This window comes from Drosophila santomea, chromosome X (assembly GCF_016746245.2).
Source record: "Drosophila santomea strain STO CAGO 1482 chromosome X, Prin_Dsan_1.1, whole genome shotgun sequence".
Lineage (NCBI taxonomy): Eukaryota > Metazoa > Arthropoda > Insecta > Diptera > Drosophilidae > Drosophila > Drosophila santomea.
In genome coordinates, this window is record NC_053021.2 from 16,925,883 (window position 1) to 16,943,963 (window position 18,081).

Sequence of the window (18,081 nt, forward strand, 5' to 3'; positions counted from 1 at the left end):
TACACTGATTGGATTGATAAAGGAATGTGGTCGCTGCAGTTTCATTTTGTTGCTGATTTTTTTGTTTTTTTGTTCGCCTTTTCTAAGTACTAATACTGCCGTTCTCTACTCCAATTTTTGTGGAAGGTATGGATTGCAAATTGGATTTGGAAACGTGGAATTGTGGCTTAGGAGCTAAAGGTTACGGGTTACCGGTTACGGATTATGGGTTAAGGTATAGGTTTGGTCTTTTCGTTAGTTAACCGCATACATGGAATGCTAAATTAGTTAGAAATCTTATGCGCTAATTATTGCTGGACATTGTCTTTCCTCAATTTTAAGTACTTAGTCACTAAATATACAAATTAGCTAAACAACGAAAAAAAAAATTACGAAAAAAAGTGTGTAAATTGAATTAGGGATAAACTTTCGTAGAAGACGTTCCGCAAAATCGTTCATTAGGAAGCACAATTCGGTGGGCGGCGATCGTTGCCTACAATTTTTTACTGTCCATATCGATCCTGAGGTCGGGCAGCGATCCGCGCGTCTGCAGCAGGCTCCGCTTCTCCGGGTCCTTGACCTTCTTGGGCTTTGGTCGGTTCGTCTTCGTGTAGCGATTGATCACACCATCAGTCTCGTCCATCATGCGCAGGATGAGCGCCTGGTCGGAGGAGTCCAGCGGCGCTATCGAGATGTCTCGAACGGCTCGGAACTTACCGCAGTTGTTCAGATGCTCGTTCTCTAACCGGAAAAAGTTCCACACAAAGCGCCTGAGAAGGAAAACTCTTTGTAAATTACGTGCTCAGATTTTGATTTAGGAATGTGCACTTACCGGAATACCTCCAGGATGCCTGTGATGGAGGTCATTATGTCTGAGCTCACGATCTTCATCTCGGTGAGGTAGAAAGACAGCGCCCAAATAAAGCGCAGCGCCAGATCTTCCACGATGGCAAAGTAGTAAAAGCCCTAAAATTTAAGGATGGCCATTTATATTTAGATGATTATAAAGTATTTATTAGGTTTTATTCCACTTACCGTCGATGAGTAGACAACCTCCTCACGCAGGAAAGTATTCTCGCCAGCATTCTTGTCGAACAGACCCCAATCCATCTTGATATCCCACGTGTAGGCGTAGCAAGAGGACACAATCGAGGCGATAATCCACAGCCAGGTATAAGGATTATCAAATGTGCTGGCATAGTTCGCTAAAGAAACAGAGCCGTTGAGAAATATATAAAGTAAATGGAGAAGTAAATCTTACGACTGTTGAAGCTCTTCAGGGTGGCGAAGATCACCACCAGGAAGGTTGTGGAGTATTTGCCAGCATTCACCAAATGAGGAAAGGCCTCCCGCGAGTCCCGATATCGGCGCAGGCATTGTGCAAATCGAAACCAGGCGGGCAGGCAATTGACAATCGGCCGGATGATGAAGTCCTTCTCCATGCAAATAGAGGCATCCTTCGCCTCCGTCCAGTTGCCATTTGTGAAATAGAAGCATATGAGATACTCGAAATCGAGAATCGCTGTGGCCAACGAGTTGAGCTGATCGCCCAGCCAGAAATCCGCGAAGCCCACATGAAAGAACGGTGCAGACAAACATCTTCCCGTAATCCGCCACAGCCAGAATCGTGCGTCGTGATGGAGCACATGGAACGGATTGGCCAGAAATAGCACCATAATCAGCGTAAGCGTAAGCGGATTGATGAACGCCGGAATGGCCAAACTGGCGCTGTACAGGAAGCTCAGCATGCTTATTGTCCAGATCACGCCGAAGATCGCTGCCAGTTCCATGAGGTGCTGCTCGGATAGATGATTTCGTGGATCCAGCTCGAAAATCAGGACATGATTAACGCCAGACGACCGCCAGCCGTAGATGTTCACGCCGATGAGGAAGATGAACTCGATGATGAGCAGGGGACCGCGGTAGAGTCGGAACGTGGCCTTCAGATTCTCGCCACTGATCTCATGGAATATGGCCGACAGCACCACCACAATGCCCAGCACTATGAAGCTGCCGGAGAAGAGGCCCACCTTGAAGGTGGTCCACGGACTCTGTTGTTCGCCCAGCGGTGGTACTCGCAATCTCTTCATCGCTCGCTGCCGATCGCCGCCTTCCAGTTCGCCGGTGACCGTCGTCTCCGTCTCATTGATGATGTTGTCGATGTCCTTGTTGGTGAAGAAGTGCGATGCCTCCACATACTCCTGCCTCCATTTGGCGCCGCTGTCTACACGCAAAAGCTGCCCAAGAATATACAGATTTCAAATTTTAGAACAGTGATACCAATAATGTATTTGCAACATATTTAACAAATTCTTATCTTAGTATTACAAATGATTCACTCGCATTGTTTATGGCTACCACCAAAAAGCAGATAATTGAACAGCTCTAGCTTGTGCAATACGAATACATTCATTTCTGGCGATAACAGTGGCTATTTAAAAGCGACTTTTTCCCCGAAAACTCTACTATAAATTTGTATTATTTATTTCTCACACAAAATGTGTTTTATTGTCTACGCTGCAGACAATAAGTAATCTCCAAAGATCTTGACTAGGTCAAGGCTGAGTAATGCCTCTGCGGTTGCCGTAAATCAGACTTACTTTATCGTGCTTCTTGAGTATTTTACGAAAGCCGGTGTGATTCAGATTCTGATAGTTCTGCAGGAGGATCAGACTCAGGTAGAACTCGCTGAAGGCCAACTTCAACTCGCGTGCCTTGCGATCCGGCAAGGCAGCATGCCGTTTCTGGCCCTTGGACTTCTTGGCACTCCGCTCCGACTCCTCGATGGAGGTCTTCAGTTCGGCATTCAGGGTGGCAAACTTTCGCGTGGCCTCCGCCAGTTTCTCTGAGTAGAACGTGTTGATCTTCTTCAGCTCCTTGTCACAATAGTGAAAGAAGTTCTCATCGAAGTTGGCAAAGTGCCGCTTCAACACGTCGTCCTCGACGCTCTCCACCGATGGCGCCTCCTCCACGGCCAAATACAGCATGGCCTTCATTTCCTGCGGCACAAAAATTCAGTTGTCAGTTGGTTTCATGGTTTATTTTTGGGTTTTCCATTTAAAGCCAACACTCACCTCATAGTTGATGTATTGTTTGCGCCACTCGGGCGTTATGTGCGCCGACAGATGCTCGGCGAACTTCATGGCTAGCGATTCTTCGACCTGGCTATTCTAGGGCTAGCTCTCTATCCACTATCCACTCCAGATCGGATTCGTTCCGTTGATCGGCGCCGCAGTGAAGCGCGTCTGAAACGATAGCATTGAAGAGTTGTTAAGGACACTTCCGTATATCGCATCCGTTCTACTTAAAGCTAGTCAAGTGGATTAAAATTAAGACTTGAGTGGGCAGAGTAGGTTTAACTAAATGGGGAAAACCTTAGGACGTAAACTTTAGGATTATGAAAGATGTTTTTTTGAGTGATTCACCGCCCGAATAGAGCTGTTTTCGCCACGAATGAGCAATGTGTGGGGCTGCGACTCAAGTCGGCAGTGCTCGAGGAACATAGAACCAATCGCCCAGCTTTCTCCGCCGCTAATTTAACGGACGAGTGAGCGGACTAATGGATAATGGCTCAAATCAGTGCAGTAGCTAATCGGGCGTATTAACTAAAGCACCTAGTATACGACTACCGGCGATCGTAAATTGAACGCTGGTGGGTGTGTGTTTTTCACAACTGATAAGCACCCAAGCGCCGAAAAAATATGTGTACGTATAAGCAATATTATAACAATTATTGGGGTCTGTGCCACCCGATTCTTTACAGAATACACATAGACATACATATATGTATATGTACATGGCTATATCATTAACGTGGCCCGCATAACGAGTTAAACAAATTGGAAAATTTTGTCGCCAGTTCAAACAGCAAACGTATAAGATACAGATAGAGATCTAGATGGGACCCTGTTTTAATCAATTGCACAAATATTTGCGTCGCCAACTGTTGCTGTCGCATTTGTTGCCATTTAAGCCTCTAATTTCATGGCTGCCCTTCCTCGATTTGTGGTCGGAACTTCCGTTCACCCTACTCCCTACACAGGAATAAAAAATGTGTATACATGTGTTTAAATGCATTGAAAATATTGAAAACAAAACTCAATTGGGTTATTGAAATATTTTCTAAAAGTTCCTATAGTTGAAATGCTTTTTAAGCATGTTAGTTAATTTCTTGACAACCTCGATTCGTAACTACAACTTCGTTATCTAAATCTAATTATCAACACTTTCAAGATATTCAAACGTTATAAATACGTCCTCTTTCGTTTCCGTTTAATGTTGATATTAATTTATAATTTTCAATTGAATGACCTACTCATTAGATATTAAACAAAGACCTCAACGTACTTTATCAACAATAGTAAATGCTCATTTCTTTTCATGTCGGAATTTTAAAAAGAAGTCCAAAATATAAGTTTCTATTAAGCCATTGATAGGCTTAATCCCTTGCTGACTTATGAAAACAAATTGATTGATTACTAATACGTAGGCTGTTTAAGTTCTTGTTGTAAATCTCAACCAAATGCTGATTAAATGAAAATTACAACATTTGTTATCAGGTGTATATCCAATTGAATTTAATGCGGTTTTGATACACTGATAATGTTTCCCTTCCTTAGTTTACTGCCCTTCCCAGTTGAGGAGCCCAGCAACGTGCTCAATACCTGGGCGATAATTGATGAGGGGTTTTGGTGGAGGGGTTGGGGGTGGCTCTGGCTGGCGGTCAATTAACGTCAACAGGTGAGTCTAAAAATAGATTGGCTCGCTGATTGATTAGACCATATACCATCTACCATCTACCATCTACCATCTAATAGCGTAATAGCGAGCAATGACAATCGTAATGGATTATAGGTGTTGTCTCTGATCGATCGGCATCGCTGGCGAATCTGAAGCTATCTCTACCATCTTAGGGCTGCGACCTTATCGCCATTATCGCCGCCGTTGACAGATTTCTCTTCTCCGGTTTAATTGGCACTGATAACGAACCGACTGGCCTGCGACTGGGCTTATAAAACATGTGCTAGTGCCGTTTAAAACAACAGCTGACACACAAAGCCCTATAATCGCTGAGACATCGCCGGAACACATCGACGACACACGTAGACGCAAATATTTGATCAATAAAACAAGAATGGAGGGTTCGCTTCAGGTTTTGGGGGAACTGCAAATACCCTCACCCACGGGTTATTGTTCGACTTTTGTGGAACTTAAGTGCATTATGAGGCGCAATCTGAGGCAATCACGTTGGGATTATCTGAAACAACATACGTGATGTCTACTATCCTTTCTATGACGTGAAATAAAATCAAAACACCTAAGGCTTTCAGTTATTCCTATCCACCAGATTTATACACTGCAAGATTTAAACAGGGAACATATTGAAACAGCGAAAACAAAGAATTAAGACAAGAAACAAAGAACTATATAGGCTGATTTTCACTTTATCACTTTTTTCTCAGATAATTGATGGGAAGTATTGTTGATGTAAGCGCAAAACATTACATGTCTTTGTATTAAAAAAAAAATTCCTATATCACTTCTTTATGTACACATCTTACGGAACACAAAACATAAAACTTTGGCAAAACATCTATAAGATCGTGTCATTTAAAATAAATTATTCAATGTAAAGTTATTTAATGGTTAACTGCACAAATATTCACTGTGCATTAGCTAATGGATGTGAAACCCTCAGGGAACTTAAAAAACACACTTTTGTATCATTAAAACGTAAAATCAACAGTCGATATCAAGTTGGCTTAGATCGATGGGGTTCCGACACTTAAGTGCACTTTCCGAAATAACACAATTTGTATTTGTATTACTAAAATAGGCCAATGTCAAGTTATTTGGGGTGGATCGGTGATAGATCATAGCTTGAAGGTGGAATGGCAAACCTCTTCTGGCAGTGATAATGCCCACTTGGGAAAGTGTAGTGAAAACGAATGAAGACAGCGTTTTGAGGCTGGGATATTGTGCATATGGCTATGCCGACTGAACCCAACTAAACTCAACTGAATCGCTGAATGTTGGCTTTTGATTTTCGTTGATTTCCGTCAGGGGCGTGAGCAGCGCAAGGGGCGTGGCGGCAAGCGTCAATTCGACTTGTCTTGTGATTTTCGCTTCACAATTGGACAAACGAGGCGCAATTGGAGGCACCCAGTCCGAGATTATCGGATGCTTCGATGTTTGGATGTTTGAATGTTGGGATGTTTGTATGGTTTTGGGGGTACTGAATGTGTGGGGGAATTTGGGGGGTGGGAAATGGCTGTTCAATTACATAAAATTACATACATACACTGCAGTTTGCACTTGCAGTTCGTCCGCAGTGGGGGAATTTGGCTACTCTAACATCGCAAGCTGCTTCCACTGGCCATTACTAATTGTCAACAGTCGCTGATTTTTTAAGTACACTGCTTATCACCGAAATAGCGCGCATATCACAAAAAATTCAGACGACGACGGGCGAAATGCGAACGCCAAACAACAACAAAGAACTGAACAAAAAACCCAAGTATTGGTAAACACGCGCGCTACGCGCACACCAGTGCTGCACAGCGCTCGAGCAGCGCTGTTATGCACGATCACTGTTACAGTTGCAGAGAGTATTTTTCATTATTCTGTGGTTAAAATAAGGTGGTATAAAAATGTATCTATTTATTAATGTTCCTTTCTATTTCATCATTGAATTAAAGTCGAATAAACAGATGCAATCACTGTTAAAATTATTGATGAAGATAATCAATAAGGTCTCAATAAAGCATGTTTTAAATTAAATAAAATTTGCCGTTGTTTTAAGCTGAACACAAAAGTATTTTTTGATCCACTGTACTCGCGCTTTTAGTATTTTCCAGTACTTTACCATCTTGTATATTGGTATTTACGCGTCTTCCGCTACGTTCACACTGCCATATCGACGCAAAACAAATTGCGATTTTAACACCACAAGAAAAAGAGGAAAATCACGAATTATATCCGTAATCTAGCTGACACAGAGGTCCCCAACCAGTCGCAGCCGCGTCCCATGAGTGCGAACCTGAAGAACATCAAGCTGGCCCACTTCGGAGGCTCGCTCGGTTCCGGTGGCTTTGGCATCTCTGCGTCATCCGGAGGAGCTGGAAAACTGCCCACAAATGGCACGGGTGGCGGCAAATCCGCTCCAGCGAGCTCCTTCATAGAGTCCGAGGTGCTGGCCACGCCCGGAGGCGTCGTCATACCCATAATTCGCACCCGAGACGTGCCCAAACTGTTGCCCACCATTGCCACGGCACTGCAGCGTCCGGCGGATGATCATTTGGCGGCCGAGGATCTGGATGCAGTGCAACTAGAGCTGGAACAGATGCTCTCCAATGTGGCGCTGCGCACGCGCGTCCTGAAAGCGGAGTATGATAGCCTGGACAAGGATGAGAAGCGCCAGGATCGAAGAAAACTCGACCGTGTGCCTGGATCGCCACCTTGTCCGGCGAGCATGCTCAATGGCCTGCTGGGCATCGGCAGCAATTCCTCGACAAGTCTGGGCAGCCCGTTGGGTGGCGGAGGTGCCTCCTCCTCCAGCCAGTCCAAGCGTAAGCGGGATGAACCAACTGGCGTGCGCAAGAAGCACTCCTCGATGACCATTCTTAAGCAACAGGGCGTTTCCGGCGCCTCCTCGAAACACCAGGCCAAAAACAGCCCCTTGACCGTGCATACCGACGACAGCATGGACTATCTGCCCACACTGGCGGCAGCCAATGCCTCTGGATCCGTGCTGCCGCACCACCAGCCGTTGCCGCAGCTACCCAAGGTGGCGGTGCCCAAGAACGATACGCCTAACAAGTTCTGGCTATCCGTAGAGCCATACTGCATGCCGCTAACCAACGAGGATCTGCGTTTAATCGATGACCTGCTGGAGCAGTATTGGGGTCCACTGGTGCCGCCAGTGCCCACTCTGGGTCCCCATTACTCCACAGTTTGGGCCCAGGAGGATATGAAGGCGCTGCAGCCAGGCGGAGCACGTATCAAGTCGCACAATTCTAGCGGCATGCTCAAAAAAGCCGAAGGAATGGTGGAGGAGAGCATTACTGGTCCACTCACCCAGCGATTGGTGTCCGCCTTGATGGAGGAATCGCTGATGACGCTGCCCAGCGAACAGGCCGCAGTGGGCGAGCACAGCAATAGCACCACAAGCAGCAGCAACGAGAACACACACTCGCACTCCTCATCCTCGGCAAATGCTGCCGCAGCAGCCGCTTCCGGTAACTTCCGATCCCTTGCCATGATGAAACATGGCGTGGGTATCGAACAGCGTCTGAAGAAGACACTCATCGAGAACGGACTGATTGATGCCAGTGAATTTGCGGCCCACGAAGACGTGGACGAGGTGCTGCTGGAGATCAAGCGTGTCACGACCGAGATCAGCTCCATTTCGCAGTTCAACAGCGAGGAATTGAAGCGACTGCGTGCCGTCGCCAGTGAGGAAATCAAGCGTATTGCCATCAAGCGAAAATTGGACACGGTGGACCAGGAGATACTGGAGTGCTACAAGCGAATGTTGCAGTATCGGGCCAAACGCAAGGGTCACACCATCGAGGAGAAGCAGGAGATTCTGCGGCTGACCAACGAGCAGCGCCTGCTGGCGGATCAGCTGGAGCGGATGCAGATGCATCTGCCCTGCATCGGCGGCGCCGGCAGCTCCCTGCTCGAGCCAAAGATGTAGGACAGGACCCTGGCCTGGGGCTGGTGCCAGCTAATGGCCATGCATCAGGCAAAGAGGCAGGTCCGGGACGCTAGCCTCAAGCTGCAGTGCGTCTGAAGGAGTTCCACCTCCGTCTCGCCTCCTTTCTTTTCGCCAGACTGTAAATTAGCCAAGATATTCAACACGTAGTATCTAGTGTACGCAATCTAAGGTGTGGGGATGGTTAGGAAAATGCGCTCAATGTGGCGGAAAAAGTTTTGCATTAGTTTCTTCGAGTCAAACGCCACATCTGAGTCTTTTTCCACCAGCTTCCGAACACGTATTCTTATCTTTGTCGCCAGACTGTACATTAACAAAGATATATAGCTTGTAGAATGTAGAGTTCAAGATTAAAGTGAAATTAGTTATTTAGATAAGATCTTCTAGTAGAGTTTGGTTATTTTAAACTGTTCTTTTATAAAAAATCGTAGTTTTGCTTTGCTTTCTTTACAAAGTAACGTTTTTCGTAAGCCTAAAAGTTTTTGCTAACTTATTTGTAATGCCTGAAAATTTAATATATATTCGTAGATTTCACATGCGAAATTTGGTTTTGTGTACATAAATATTGAGCTTTGTTTTTAACTCAATAGATTCATTATTGCTTAATGAACTGAAAGTTTTCCTTGCTGGAATTTCCCCAGATTTTTTCCCATGTTTTTCGCAACTATAAATATTGATCCACCCTATGTAACAATCCCAAATACATACACTTTGTATAGCTTAAGTAATCGTGCGGCAATAAAGTTGTCACTATCGAGAGTAAACCACAGAGTTTTTCCACCATGGGAGTTCGGAGGAGAGAAACCACCGCGCTGGGTGAACGCTACGCACGCTTTGAGCTCGAACTGGCCGGCGGAACGGGCCAAGTGAACTGCAGCGGATGTGGGGAATCCTCCGGTTCTCCGATCTTGTTTGCTCAACCGATAAGCCGCAATCAAAGTCGGCAACTCCGGCGTGCGGCTAATTAAATCCAAACAAGCGGGCCCCTTCGATCGGAGGAAGCCCTTCCGGGGACCGCGGATTCCCTATCTCGATCGCTAATCGCCAGGCAAATATATCCAAAAACAAACTTTATTGCAGGTAGCAATATACATTAATATGTAATATCTAATACGCGAAACTTCTTAGTATTCAGTGAACACTCCAGTGGCCATCTTCTAAATGTAGGTGATGTATGTAGGTGTAAAAGATTGATTGTACTTCATGTATGCTGCGGTGCAGTGGCTTGACTTGTGGATCCCTTTCGACTGCCTCAGGATCCCATATCACAAACGCAGTCACAGTCTTTCGTATACTATATGTACTATGTAGTGTGGTCGCTTTTAGCTAATCGCCGAGGGCAGCAAACTCATCCGCATAGGTGGACATTAGATCGGACCGACAGGACACCTGAATGTCCGAAGCGTTGGCCTTGAGGCGGAGGTTCTCGTCGTTGGTGAGTAGCATCATGCTGGGAACCTGCTCCTGCAGCTGCAGGCAGCAATTTATAATGCTGTCGTCCGGGCAGTCGACTTTAATTAGGTGCTCCGCCTCCTCCACGGCGGATTGACCTGCAGCAAAGGGAATCACGGTTAGTTTCAGAGATAATACATGTACATGTCCACGACCCACCTTGTATTTCCAAACTCCCATCGAACTTCGTGTTTAAATAGCGTATTGCTCGCACGGCAACCAGTCGCTTTGGATCGTCCGATTGGTACTGACCCTTCAGCTTGTCCAGCTCCTTGATTACTATGTAGGGAATGTACAACATGCTTCCCACCGTACCCGGCAGCACCACCTCTGTCAGGCTCTCCACGAACTTGATGTTGTGCATCAGAACGTTGGTGTCCAGCACGAAATACATATGATCCACAAGCCGAGTGGGCAACTCCTCGCCATCGGCTGCCTGCCGCATTAACAGAATGTCGTCCTCTTTCTCAGCCTCATCCTGATCCTTCTTCGGGGGCTCATCTTCAATAGACTCCTCCCATTCCATGGGCTCGGGCTCTATTTCGCTGGATGATGAGCCTTTAAATGCACTTGAATTTGTGATGTTGCAGTTCTTAGCTTCTTTTCCGATGACCTCTTTGTTGATCTTGGCCACATCATTGTTGTTGCGCTCCTCATTCCCCTGCTTCTGCTGCAGCGAAGTCCTTAACTGCGTGAGTCGCTGGTTGGCTAAGGAAGTGATAGGTACTGGTATATAAGAGAATCTATATGCACAGAGTACCCACCACTTTGTGAAGGTCCCGCCTTTAGGCGATTGCTGGCATCGACCAGAGCTTTTGGCTTTTCCCAGGCATTCCTAGGTGACGCACTCTTGGCCACTTTGGTCTGTACCTTCAGGCGCTCCGTCAGGGATCTATGGGGCGTGGATGCGTATATACTTGAGCGACGAACGGGTGACGATTTGGGAGTGCTAATCTGAGAGGTGGATGAGCTGCGAGTGCTCCGTTTGATGGTCTCCCGCTCCCTCTCATTGTTGCTGATGGGTTTCTTGTCCTGCACCCGCTTCAATTGGGTCTGCAGCCGCTTGAGGCGCTCCTGGGCAGGCTGCTTACCCGTTCCTGGAACAGCTGCACGGTTAAGTGCGTTGAATTTTGGTCTTTCTGGAAAAGGCGTAGTTTTTGTGGGAGAAATCTTACCATTTGACAATCGTGCTGTGGTGATCAACTTATCCCGCTCGTCGTCGTCCAAAAGGCGGAGATTTGATGACTTTCCCGTGTGCATGTTTCTGCCACCAACCGACATTTTGTGCTCCTCAACATTTGATTTTTAGCAAAATGACATTTATTATTGTTATTGTATTATCAATAAGAGTTCGGACTAGAGATGGACCGAACGCTCTTGAGGCCTCGTGTCACGATACACGATACGTGGTGAAAACTAAGACCCATTCATATTTGTAATATTTTATAAGTAGAAGTAGAAATGTAATATAAATTCACAGCAAAAGCTATAACAAACATAATAACTTAAAAAATAATATAGCATATAAGTTCGAGTTCTTAAAAATGATCTTTTTGAAATAAATAGTGGGTGCCAGTAAACATTCTTGGGTGTTTGTCGACTCGAGGTTATTTCTAATATAAAATTAGGGCTGAAAGCTGAAAGAAAAGAAATCGCTTGATAATCTTAAAAGCTGAAAAAGGAGAAATTGCTTACTTATAACCAAATTTATGATTTTAAATCAACTGAAATTTAAAAGTAGAACAATGAGATGAGTCCTCTTAGTCAGTATTCTTTGGCCGTATTTCGTGCCGGCGCATATACGGTCACACTGCACGGTTTCGAATCGTTTAACAAGTTTTTGTTTAAAAGCTTTCCCGAGCACTAAGTAACCACCGCTTTTCGCACCCACAACACAACTCGTCTGAAAAATAATGATCAAGGTACGTGGGGTGCTGTAAATAAGGATCACATAGCGATTATAGGGGAATTAGCGCAGTAAAAGCGAGCGATGACACGGCGGCCGGGGTACAAAGTCCAATTGGGATCTGAACTCGTGTCTATTATAAACATGGAGTCCCATAAATAACTGTATCTGTGCCCACAGCGATGTACCTTGTACCCATCCAATAATTAGCATTACTTCCCCCCCCAAGTTATACAATAACACCCTGCTGCTTATCGGGGAGCTGGACACAAAACGCACCTGTCAGCTGCTCGCTAAGAATACGATAAACCGGCATCGGACTATGAGTTTAGTTTGGCTTTTATCCGGAAGTGAGGATCGTTCTATATCTAAATATACTTTTTCAGACAGCTTTTTATGTTAATGCCAATTATATTAGCAAGATGTTGAATGCCAGATAAAGTGAAAGATCTTAGTTCATCAGGACGTACATTCTGAATTCTATAAGCCTATTTTGTTAGTAGCCCTAACTCTTATAACATTGATATTGTGTAGTGAATAAATGGAATATAGTGCATTTTTAGCCTCTTGTGCTTTAGATTACAATATTCTGGCAGTTCCCAAAAATTCCTCCAACCTGATCCCCGCCAACAACAAGTATATGCTAAGTTCATTCCTTTCCTTTCTCAGAACGCCGTTTCCCTGGTGACCGGAGGAGCCTCTGGACTGGGCCGCGCCACCGCCGAGCGCCTGGCCAAGCAGGGCGCCAGCGTGATCCTGGCCGATCTTCCCTCCTCCAAGGGCAACGAAGTAGCCAAGGAGCTGGGCGACAAGGTGGTCTTCGTGCCCGTGGACGTGACCTCCGAGAAGGATGTGAGTGCCGCCCTGCAGACGGCCAAGGATAAGTTCGGTCGACTGGATCTGACGGTGAACTGTGCGGGCACGGCCACCGCGGTGAAGACATACAACTTCAACAAGAACGTGGCCCACCGCCTGGAGGACTTCCAGCGGGTGATCAACATCAACACGGTGGGCACGTTCAATGTGATCCGTCTGTCCGCCGGACTGATGGGCGCCAATGAGCCCAACCAGGATGGACAGCGCGGCGTGATCGTGAACACCGCCTCGGTGGCTGCCTTCGATGGCCAGATCGGTCAGGCGGCCTACTCCGCCTCCAAGGCAGCCGTGGTGGGCATGACACTGCCCATTGCCCGCGACCTGAGCACCCAGGGCATCCGTATCTGCACAATTGCACCGGGTTTGTTCAACACCCCCATGCTGGCCGCTCTGCCTGAGAAGGTGCGCACCTTCCTGGCCAAGTCCATCCCGTTCCCGCAGCGCCTGGGCGAGCCCAGTGAGTACGCCCACCTGGTGCAGGCCATCTACGAGAATCCGTTGCTCAACGGCGAGGTAATCCGCATCGATGGCGCCCTGCGCATGATGCCCTAGATTAGGCTGCGCGCGGTCTTGGATCTCTGGAAGTGGCTCGATCAGTTTGCATTTATCTATTGTCTAGTGGTTAAGCTGAAAAGTTTTATTATCTGTCCCGAAATTATGTAATAATTGCTATTAAACACACATTGTCACATTTGAAAATTTTGGAGGCGCGTCTGCCTGTCGCTTTTCAACACTGGTTTCTTGCCAGCCGGTTAGTGGGTAACTGGAGTGTATTGGGCTGCAGTATTCATTGCAACAGGTGGAGGTCAATATTATTACAGACTTTATATTTGTAAAATTAATTCTACACCAAACATGTATTTGTAATAAGAGGCTAGTTTATTATCAATTTTTATTTTATATATAGAATGATAGATTAGAGCGAAAATATTTATTGAATAAAAGGGTATCTCTAAGTCAGTGCCCTTTATAAATTTTCGACTGTTCACGCAAGTTGGCAGCTCCTTTTGTAAATGTAAACAACGTCCATTTGAAAATCGCTTTCCTAAAGATAATGCCGCCATATCAGCTCTGCTTAGCCGGGAACTTTGTAGCTGTGCTGGCTGAGATCAGGAGGATGTCTAGGAAAATGGACCCTGGAGAACACAAGAGCAGAGCAATTTAAATGGAAGGAATCCCCAGCAAAAATGATGCTGAATTTCAAGAGAAGCAGAACAAGGACATTTGCTGGACAAGTCACACACCGATTGCTAGACCGTTTTCTTGTAGTCCAGCGTAAATGGGCTAACCAGGATCCAGCAAGATATTTTAATGATCCCCAAACTAAACTTTTTCCCGCCTTCCAGCCTACTGCGTCCACCGATGCTCCCTGTGGAGAAATGGCGCTGACGGCAGAACAAGCGGGAGGGCAAGCTATTTGCCTCCCGTTCCCGCTATCATGAGAAGTTGGCGCTATTGGAGGACCACAACGGCCTCTTCAGCGCGATTTGCGTTTAAAACTGGTAAACAGCGTGAACCAAGCACGATGATAGCCTGCCCTTCGCTTAGAGATACCGGTTCAAGACCTGAGGCGTGGGATTCGTCTAATGTGCAGGACTTAAGGGACACAAAGTAGCACGACAGAAAGAAAGTCTAAATCCATGAAGAGGTCTCCAGATGATTAGAATAAACTTCAGCAGAGCTCAAATGCTGCTCAAATGAACCATTTAAAACATACACTTTTATGTGGGCTAATCATGATCCACCACTTTGAAGCCACCTATCACATTATTTGCGATTAATCACCACCGGATATTGGGCATTTCGTACTTCCTAAATATAAAAAGCACTACACTACCCATCACGACCGATAGGCTATATCTCCATGGGATGGTCAAGGGCCTGACTTGCCCCAGTTACCCAGAAACTGCCAAAGTCCAAGTCGGCAGCTCGACAGGAGCGATTGCCTAGTGAAAACAGAGCGATATGAATGTGGGATATACTCGTATATCGTGGGCATAGGGAGAAAAGCTACTTCTCTAATGGATTTCACACATAAACGTCAATTCTGCGACAGTAAGTTATATTTATTTATATGTGTACTGAGTGCTTTGGCATTTGTTTGGTTCTCTTGCTATCTTATCTGGAGTGTCGGAGTGGCCTGCGACTGTGGAACAATTGGAATGGCGATAAGCGCCTATAGAATTCCAACTGCTCGCCCCAGCCAGTCAGTTGAAATCGGAGCTGCCTGCGAATTATCCACTATCCATGACCGACCGGCTATCGCGCCTCTGATACTGCGTCATCCGAATCCGAAGGAAAAGTTTGATTACCCCAGGAAAACTCATAATCGGAAGCCCCAAAAGTGTTTTGTGGTCAACTGGTGTGCAAGGTGTTGCTGCTGTTGCAATTGCAACTTCATTGGGCAGCATTGTGTGATTTGGCAGGAATAGGCTCTTAAAAAGCGGAAGAGGTGGGTGCTTACCACAGTGTGCACCGACTAAAGAGTACGACTTCTATTGAGAAACTCTAATTCATATCGCTTTACTAGTTTGGCTCATTGTCATGTTATATTCATCCATTTTTTAATGGTTTTTGTGCTTTTATAGAGCCAGTCTGAAACACAATTTGTAGTTGCCAGTGCCCACTGTGTATTGCTATCTTTACTTAAATTCAATGGTCATAAACTAATTATAAACACGATTATTTCTTTTTGCACAGTTCCTACACTTGACGTCACTGGGCAACGGGCGGTGAAGCAAGAGGAGGAGACGAAGGGTTCTCCACTGGCCAGCTGCCTCACCCAGCAGCGATAAGCCCAAGTGCGGCCAATCGAAAAGAAGCCAGAGTGGATAGAGCGTTGGGAACCCGATAGCCGAACCCAGCATCATGCAGACAACAAGTCAGCGGCCAGTAACGCCTGGAACTCCAGACTCGGCGCATATTGTAATCGGCGCCGCGGGATTCGTGGCACACGAGAGACGCCAGCCCGGAAAGACCCTGATGAATTGCTTTCGCGATCGCTCCACGACGTCATCGTCATCGTCGCAGGCCCAACACGCCTATATGCGCGGCCACAGCGTCACCTCGGGCACTCTGTTTCGCCTGGAGGGCAGTGGTGGCTCCAATTGCACCTTGGATAAGGCGGGAAAACAGGATTCCGGGCGGCCCGAGGCGGTCGTCCTTCTCAGAGAGCTGAAAACCAGACCCAACAAGCTGGCGCTACTCAAGAGCAGCAGCACCAAGGATCTGACCCGCCTGTTCCTGGACGACTCAACCAACACAGCTGTACTGGTGTCCAACACCAGTCTCGATGTCTGCTCTTCGAACTCCAGCTCTGGCGGCAGTCCGGCGGTGGGTAGGTCCAAGTCAGGCAGGGATCGCCGCAGTGGACTGGAGTGCTGCAGCAGCTGCTCTAAGCGCTGGCACGATCTCAAGCAGCGTATGCACACTCTGAATCAGGATCTGCTCGTCCAGACCACATACAGCCAGGAGCTGGAGCAAAAGGTGGGCGAAATGAGTCGCCAATTGTCGGAACTGCTTCAGGAACGCGACAGGGAGAGGGACAAGGATAAACCACGCTCCGCAGGAGCAGGCGGTGCTGCAGCGCCTGGCAAGCGAACTGCTCATGGCAGTCCCATTGTCCGACCCTCGCGCCTGGTCGCCTGGATGAACCTGTCCAACTGGTTCAAGAGCAGACCCAGCGTGGAAACGCTGCGGGAACAGCGCATCTTCTTCGACGAGCCCTGCTTCGATACGGACCTGGAGATGGTTCTTAAGCACGACCAGCACCGCACAGTGCCGCGGATCGTCGTGGATTGCTGCGATCTTATCGAGCAAAAGTACCGCAGATCCACGCAGCCCATTGAGGGGATCTATCGTCAGTGCGGCGATTACAATAAAATCCAAACGCTGCGCTTCAGCATCGACGCCAATGACTATGATTCACTGCGTCAGCCGGACGTGGACATACACACGTTGACCGGTGTGCTGAAGCTCTTCCTGCGCGAAATCAAGAGTCCGCTGGTCAGTGTCAACGAGGCCAAGACCTTCATTGGACAGCCCAATCAGTGGTGTAAGCTTGAAAGTATTCCTCTCCAAGTTCCTGTTTGTAATCCTCTCCCACCCGCAGTGTTAACCGATCTTTCTGTGAAGTTGGACTCCCTGAAAAGACTGATTCGCTCGCTACCGGAGAGCAACCGGGACACCATGGATTACATCTTCGGGCACTTCAATAGGTTAGTGAATCACCATAATACAATTTCCGTCGCACATGACTATATACATGGTGAATTGCAGAATAACCAAGGTGCCGCTGCAGCAGATCAGCGCGGAGACGCTGTCCATATCGGTGACGCCCTCGATTTTCCACACGGTGCCGCAGGGCATCCACATGCAGGACATCCAGCAACTTCTGCGCGAGGGCGAAACTCTGGCCGACTGCGTGAAGCTGATGATCGAGTACCAGGGGCGCATATTCGAGTAAGTGAGCCCCGCTGAGGAGGAGCAGCCCCAGTCTCCCAGGTGAAGGTCCATTTGGTGTCCGGGTGCCCGCTACTGTTACCCACAAAACCCGAATCCCAGCCGCTTATGCCTCATCCAAACCGCTCACCTACTGTGCCGTTGTTTCGATCGCTTTGCTAACCACTCGACATCCTGAACCTGAACCTGAACCCGTACCCACTGTACCTGCAACACCTGTCCCCATTCCCAACGATTCCGATCCCAATCCCGATCACGTCGCCTACAGATGCACCGCCGATCGCCGCCGCCTGAGCATGCGCAACCTGAAGAAGACTCTGTCGCAGCCGGACCTGCTCTTCCACAATCTATTCTGATCTGGGCCAATGACATGGATCCGTCATGCCAGAGAGAGCACTGTACATATGGAATGACTTTAGGGCCCACTAGCAACTGTGTCCTAAACTTATTTTTTTCTATTTTTACTTTATCAACTAACTTTTGTACTTATATTTAATAAACTAAAAGGGTTTCCACCTTTACAAAGCGTATAATTAGTATTTTTTTGGTCAATTCGATTTCCTTTCTATGACTCACAATAATCATTTCAACTGCATCCATGCTGACTAATGCCCAAATGGTTTTACGAAATTCCGGGAGGACCCGAGCAGCGTTTATCCCAAAGCGCATCTGCCGCTGAATAATCCAAAGA

At 47.0% G+C, this 18,081-nt stretch overlaps 5 protein-coding genes across 9 annotated transcripts; 3 read left to right on the forward strand and 2 right to left on the reverse strand.

Annotated features, from left to right (window-relative positions):
• Positions 1-332: 332 nt before the first annotated feature.
• Positions 333-9,503, reverse strand: LOC120457337 (xenotropic and polytropic retrovirus receptor 1). 3 transcript variants are annotated; one of them, XM_039644846.2, is made up of 7 exons: positions 9,404-9,503; positions 3,054-3,224; positions 2,580-2,978; positions 1,241-2,216; positions 1,015-1,184; positions 812-945; positions 333-749 (listed from the first exon to the last, which is right to left on the reverse strand). In XM_039644846.2, the coding sequence occupies exons 2-7, from the start codon at positions 3,120-3,122 to the stop codon at positions 473-475; spliced, it is 2,025 nt and encodes a 674-aa protein (XP_039500780.1). In that variant the 5' UTR covers positions 3,123-3,224; positions 9,404-9,503; the 3' UTR covers positions 333-472. The 3 variants fall into 3 exon arrangements, with proteins under 3 accessions (XP_039500780.1, XP_039500779.1, XP_039500778.1); XM_039644845.2 differs by lacking the exon at positions 9,404-9,503 and adding an exon at positions 6,281-6,488; XM_039644844.2 differs by lacking the exon at positions 9,404-9,503 and adding an exon at positions 6,277-6,488.
• LOC120457338 (transcriptional adapter 3) lies at positions 6,872-9,397 on the forward strand. Its single transcript, XM_039644847.1, has one exon. It carries the CDS (start codon positions 7,007-7,009, stop codon positions 8,675-8,677), a length of 1,671 nt encoding a protein of 556 aa, XP_039500781.1. The 5' UTR covers positions 6,872-7,006; the 3' UTR covers positions 8,678-9,397.
• Positions 9,504-9,748: 245 nt separating the features above from the next.
• On the reverse strand, positions 9,749-11,509 carry LOC120456730 (transcriptional protein SWT1). 3 transcript variants are annotated; one of them, XM_039643717.2, is made up of 5 exons: positions 11,323-11,507; positions 10,912-11,253; positions 10,307-10,855; positions 10,008-10,245; positions 9,749-9,977 (listed from the first exon to the last, which is right to left on the reverse strand). In XM_039643717.2, the coding sequence occupies exons 1-4, from the start codon at positions 11,426-11,428 to the stop codon at positions 10,022-10,024; spliced, it is 1,221 nt and encodes a 406-aa protein (XP_039499651.1). In that variant the 5' UTR covers positions 11,429-11,507; the 3' UTR covers positions 9,749-9,977; positions 10,008-10,021. The 3 variants fall into 3 exon arrangements, with proteins under 3 accessions (XP_039499651.1, XP_039499652.1, XP_039499650.1); XM_039643718.2 differs by having other exon boundaries at positions 9,749-10,245; positions 10,912-11,244; positions 11,323-11,509; XM_039643716.1 differs by having other exon boundaries at positions 9,749-10,245; positions 11,323-11,506.
• Positions 11,510-11,917: 408 nt separating this feature from the next.
• LOC120456719 (3-hydroxyacyl-CoA dehydrogenase type-2) lies at positions 11,918-13,628 on the forward strand. Its single transcript, XM_039643700.1, has 2 exons — positions 11,918-12,069; positions 12,723-13,628. Exons 1-2 carry the CDS (start codon positions 12,061-12,063, stop codon positions 13,479-13,481), a joined length of 768 nt encoding a protein of 255 aa, XP_039499634.1. The 5' UTR covers positions 11,918-12,060; the 3' UTR covers positions 13,482-13,628.
• Positions 13,629-13,936: 308 nt separating this feature from the next.
• LOC120456523 lies at positions 13,937-17,914 on the forward strand. Its single transcript, XM_039643392.1, is given in 7 exon segments — positions 13,937-14,984; positions 15,058-15,381; positions 15,630-16,983; positions 17,041-17,146; positions 17,208-17,390; positions 17,493-17,565; positions 17,567-17,914. Coding segments are annotated over 5 exon segments (1,728 nt in total). The 5' UTR covers positions 13,937-14,984; positions 15,058-15,381; positions 15,630-15,797; the 3' UTR covers positions 17,747-17,914.
• The last annotated feature ends 167 nt before the right edge of the window (positions 17,915-18,081 follow it).